The sequence below is a fragment of the Danio rerio genome, chromosome 15 (genome assembly GCF_052040795.2).
Source record: "Danio rerio strain M-AB ecotype USA chromosome 15, GRCz13ab, whole genome shotgun sequence".
Taxonomy (NCBI): domain Eukaryota; kingdom Metazoa; phylum Chordata; class Actinopteri; order Cypriniformes; family Danionidae; genus Danio; species Danio rerio.
In genome coordinates, this window is record NC_141035.1 from 42869358 (window position 1) to 42874692 (window position 5335).

The following is a 5335-nucleotide window of genomic DNA, read 5'->3' on the forward strand; positions in this document are numbered from 1 at the left end:
ATATATATATATATATATATATATATATATATATATATATATATATATATATATATATATATAACTGAAACAATTGCATAGGTTAAAGCAGGCAGAAACAGCTGAGATTATTACAGATTATCCCTTTAGACATATAAAATATATTTTAAAAATATTGTACTAAGGTTTTGAAAACATTTTTTAATTATAATTAAATATTAAACATTTTTAGGACCCTGTTAGATTAACAGAAATGTTTTGAACAGAAGGCAATACATATCACATTCTGTAATTGTAATTGTGACTTAAACCTCCAGTGCATGCTACTTACAATGAATTTTGACTGAAATGTTTATTATTATTATTAATTTCTGAATGATACAAACTTATTTACGTTTAATGATCAGAAATTACAGACTTGAAAACAAACAGGAGACTAATTTAATCTAGCAAAAACTGTGCGGTATACCTGTTTTTTTTAGATGAAGCCAACAAATTTGTCTTTTTTTTAGAACAGATTTATGCATTTTTTCAGAGTTAAACTTTATTTCAACTATTTAAACTGCAGCCTTATACAATATATAAACTACTTAAAATGTATACATTCAAATATAGTACATTCATTTACAAATATAGCACATTCACTTTTATTTTTCTGTCAAAAGGTTCAAGTGTACAAAAACCTTGTAACTCCTTCCACTTTCAAACTGAGGTAAAGTTGGTTTTATATTCACGCATTCAGAAATTTCTCCTTAACCCTATAAAGCTGCACGTATAATAGTTGATACACAAGTTTCTAAGACCTATATAATATAAACCCGATTAATACTTTGTTTAAAAACCTCTTTTATAGGATTTGATATACAACAGGTATATCGGGTAACAGCTAAAAACAAAGAGAAGACTACCTAAAATGTTCTCTGTTGTCAAATGTTAAGAGCAAAATAGTTTTTGTAATTACAATTAACATTGTGAGCAGAAAGTTGCACAGACACCTGAGGTGTTAATGTGACACAACATAAATATAATGAGAAAAATGTATATGGCAATTTTTCTAGATGTTTAAGAAACATCTCTCTGCCTATAAACAAATTTCTGCCTATTTTGTTATAATTCATACCTTACAGCAGTGGTCACCAAACTTGTTCCTGGAGGGCCGGTGCCCTGCAGATTTTTGTTCCAACCCTAATCAAATACACCTGAACAAGCTAATCAAGGTCTTACTTGGTATACTTGAAACATCCAGGCAGGTGTGTTGAGGCAAGTTGGAACTAAACCCTGCAGGGACAGCGGCCCTCCAGGACCAAGATTGGTGACCCCTGCCTTACAGTGTTAATAATATAATTTCAGAAAAGTATTATTTGCTAATACTAAACAGTAAAATTATATCAGCAGCCAATGACTATCAAAGTACAACACTGTTCACAGTCAAATAAATACTGCTAATGTTGTTTTGAAGTCTATTTAGGTACTTTCACACCGACTATTCAAAAGTACCATGGTAAACAATATAGGAAGCGTGCATGTCACAATATGCGAATATAAAACTAACTTTACCTCAATCACATCCAAACGCTAATGCATCAAGAAACATCTGTGCTAAAACCAAATGAATACATTAAGCGTTATACCGAGAAACCGGGGGCTACTCGTACTATAACCGTTCTCTCGTAAAACCATGGTGCAAGTCAAAGGAAAACTATATAAACAATATATGTTTATGACTATACGAGAGTGAACGGAATTTTCCTTCTGGAATGTTTAAGAAACATTTTCATCCCCCTCAGAGGTATAGCCTGTCCCTTAGGAGCTCCGTAGAAACTATATTGGTTTGTTTATACTCAGTATTTCCAGCTGGTCAAGACCTATCCATGGACCTGCTGAGGGAATAAGTTCCAGCGTCAGTTTGTTTTTTGCCCTTGTCCTGCCAGAATGAGTCCAGGGAGAAATAGTAGATGAGCGGATCCAGGCAGCAGTTGACACTCGCCAGGCAGATCAGCGACCGTAAAACTTTCCTGTCAAAATCATCCTTCTTGTACGCCAAGAGTTGTAAAGTAAACGGCAAGAAAAATACAGTAAACACCAGCATGTTTACTAGAAAAATAAGCACAACGTTCATTTTGTTGTTGACTTTGGTCGCGCCGGCGTTTGGTCGCCTCTGGAGCACGACCACGACCACGACCGTGGAGACGACATTGACCACCAGGAGTATTAATAAAAACAGCGCTTGTAAAATCGAAGGAGTTTGTGAGGCATTTTGCTGCACCTGAAACTCAAAACACGGCATATGGGCACAGTTTTTCAGGGAGCCGTGAATTTTTAAAGTCTCAGGGATGGAAAGTATGGTGATGAGGATCCAGACGAGCGCGCAAGACTTCAGGGCGCACGCGGAGGTGCGCAGAGACCTGGAGCGCAGCGGGAAGACCAGCGCGACCATGCGGTCCAGGCTGATTAAAGTGATGAAGATGGAGCTCGTCCTGATGTTGATGCGGAACAGCATGATGGCACCGGCGCACGAGACCGCGCCTAACGGCCACTGGAGAGTTGCGTAAAAGTAGACGCGCAGCGGCAGGGAGAGCGCGAGAAGCAGGTCGGACGCGGCGAGGTTGACCATCAGCACCGCGCACGGGGACCGGAGCCCATGACTCCGCAGGAGGATCCACAGGGACACCGTGTTGAGCGGCAAACCGATGACCAGAACCAGTCCATACACGACAGCCGACGCCACAAAGCGGGCCGAAGGTTCCAGTTGGTTAGTAATGCATGTGTTGGTGAAGTTTTGATTCATTTCTCTCAAGAAAACGAATCGACGTACTAAATGAGAAATCCGTGTACAAACGTCTTCTGGGTTAAAGGTGTTCCGGGCGTGAAGTGAATCAACTGAAGAGGAAGCATGTCGTTGATAAAGGTGAAGAGGTTTCTCCGCCTCTTCAGGGGAGCTTGCTCTTTTTCTTGTGCTGGGTTTATGTTTGTAATGTCAAAGTTTGTGAAATGTCTTGGCTTTCTAAATGGCTTTAGAAAGTTTCCCTCTATGTGAATTACACATTTCCCTAACCTCGTTTTGACCTTTTTGAGCACGTTGACAGACTAAAGCTTAAAATGTCACGTGGGAATCTGCCATACTCAACATGCAATACTACAATGACTTTTGCTGCTTGTTCAAACTATTCTTTTAAAAATGAGCTGAACAACACTATTCTAGACGCATCTTTGGAACGAGATAATTGTTTTACATCCAATCCACTTAAATTTGTGAAGTTAATCTGTTTGGGTTGGGACAACGTAAATAAATTGTGTCTAACATTTTTTACAGTGTATACTATTTGATTTTAAGAGTGGGGGAAGCATGTAACAATTCATACAACATCACAAGATGTAAAAATGACGTAAGAATATCAAAACAATGGGCATAAATAATAATTAATACATGTTTTATTCGGTTTTTCTCATTGATAGATTGCATTTTGCATTAAACTATCAAAATGTTTTGCTGTTTTTATATAAAAATAGTTTCATTTTCTAAAATGTATTAACACATTTTTTTAACATTGTGGACTAATTAAGTTTAATTTTAATTCCAAAATTAATATGAATCTGAATCATATATTTTTAAATAAACTAGTAAGAGTGTATTAACTAAGAGTACAGAGTACAGTAATATACAGTTGAAGTCAGAATTATTAGCCCCCCCTGTTTATTTTTTCCCCCCCAATTTCTGTTTAACAGAGTGCAGATTTTTTTCAACACATTTCTAAACATAAAAGTTTTAATAACTCATTTCTATTAATGGATGTATTTTATCTTTGCCATGATGACAGTAAATAATATTTGACGAGATATTTTTCAAGACACTTCTATACAGCTTAAAGTGACATTTAAAGGCTTAACTAGGTTAATTAGGTTAACAGGTTAGGGTCATTAGGCAAGTTATTGTATAACCATGGTTAGTTCTGTAGACTATCGAAAAAATAGATAGCTTAAAGGGGCTAAAAATTTTGACCCTAAAATGGTGTTTAAAAAGGGGGGGTTCTCGAGATCTACCCAAGCTCAAACTCCCCTCTCGCCCTGCAAACGGGAGGGAGCCCCGGGCTCGATCCAGGGACAGCATGCCAAACAAACTTATTACCAATCTTCAGCTAAGTGTGAACTCTGGAATGCATCACACACACACACACGCATGAACCTCATATTCAGCTGCATGTTCAAAAATGACAAGCAACAACGAATCAAAATACCAAAATCTGACAGATGTTTTAAAATACACACAATAAATGAGTTTACTTTTGGTAGCCACATAGTTGAACTAATTATTAAACCATAGTGCAGCATTACCACCTCAATATTGAGCGTTATTTTCTAATAATTCAGCAGCCAGCTATTCAACTTTGAATCGATTTTTTTAAGAGCAATTTCATGCAAATGTCAACCTTGCCATGAAAAATATAAAGTTTTCACCAAAATACGGAAACCGTTTCTATGTTTTTTGTGTAAGCAAGTATTTTAAAGTACTATAGAAATACTCAAAAATGTCTCCGTCAGTGTTTTCAAACTATTAAATTTTATTTACCAAAGTCACACGTCAATTTCACATCTGTCACACCAGCCTGATCTCACGAGAAAACGTAAGTATTTTACGTTTTGCCAGTTTAGTGGCTAAGTTCTAGTGACTGAGTTCAGTCGTAAGAAATTGTACGATTTTAAAAAGGAGGCGTGGCACCTAACCCCACCCCTAAACCCAACCGTCATTGGGGGATGAGCAAATCGTACTAAAATGTACTAAAATGTATTAGCCACTAAATGAAAAAGTTACGAATTGCCGTGAGATTGTGTTGGTCACACCCATAATGGAGAGATGCCACATCCATAACTACATTTTTCCCTCATAAATGCTAAAATATTTTATAAAATAAAATCAATTATTGTTGTTCTGGAGTGACCAATTTGCAGTGACCAATCTTATCCTTTTATTTAGCATTATTTCTTTTGGGTTGTGCAGTTTAATTTACAGAATTTCTACAAAGTATGTTGTATACTGAAAATACTGCACACTTATTTGGTTACATCAATAACGCATGTTTATTTTCTTAATTTAAAGTACAAAAAATGTTTGCAGATTGATAAATTTCTGATCACATAACTTTGTGTTTAGTTGTTTTGAAAAATATAAACAAAAGTTTCAGTATAATGTTAACATATACTTTCTATGTGAAGTTTTTCCTGCAAATGTCACATCCATGATGCTGGAATTGCTCTTAAATATATCAGTAACGCACGGGAGATGAATAAATATGAATCTGTAGCAAGACGTTAACTGTGTACAAAACCACTGACACAAAAACACACGCTTGTCTGAGAG

General features: G+C 36.3%; 1 protein-coding gene across 1 annotated transcript; it reads right to left on the reverse strand.

Moving 5' to 3' along the window:
* Window positions 1-1541: 1541 nt before the first annotated feature.
* lpar5b (lysophosphatidic acid receptor 5b) lies at window positions 1542-2842 on the reverse strand. Its single transcript, NM_001128797.1, has one exon. It carries the CDS (start codon window positions 2765-2767, stop codon window positions 1838-1840), a length of 930 nt encoding a protein of 309 aa, NP_001122269.1. The 5' UTR covers window positions 2768-2842; the 3' UTR covers window positions 1542-1837.
* Window positions 2843-5335: the final 2493 nt, after the last annotated feature.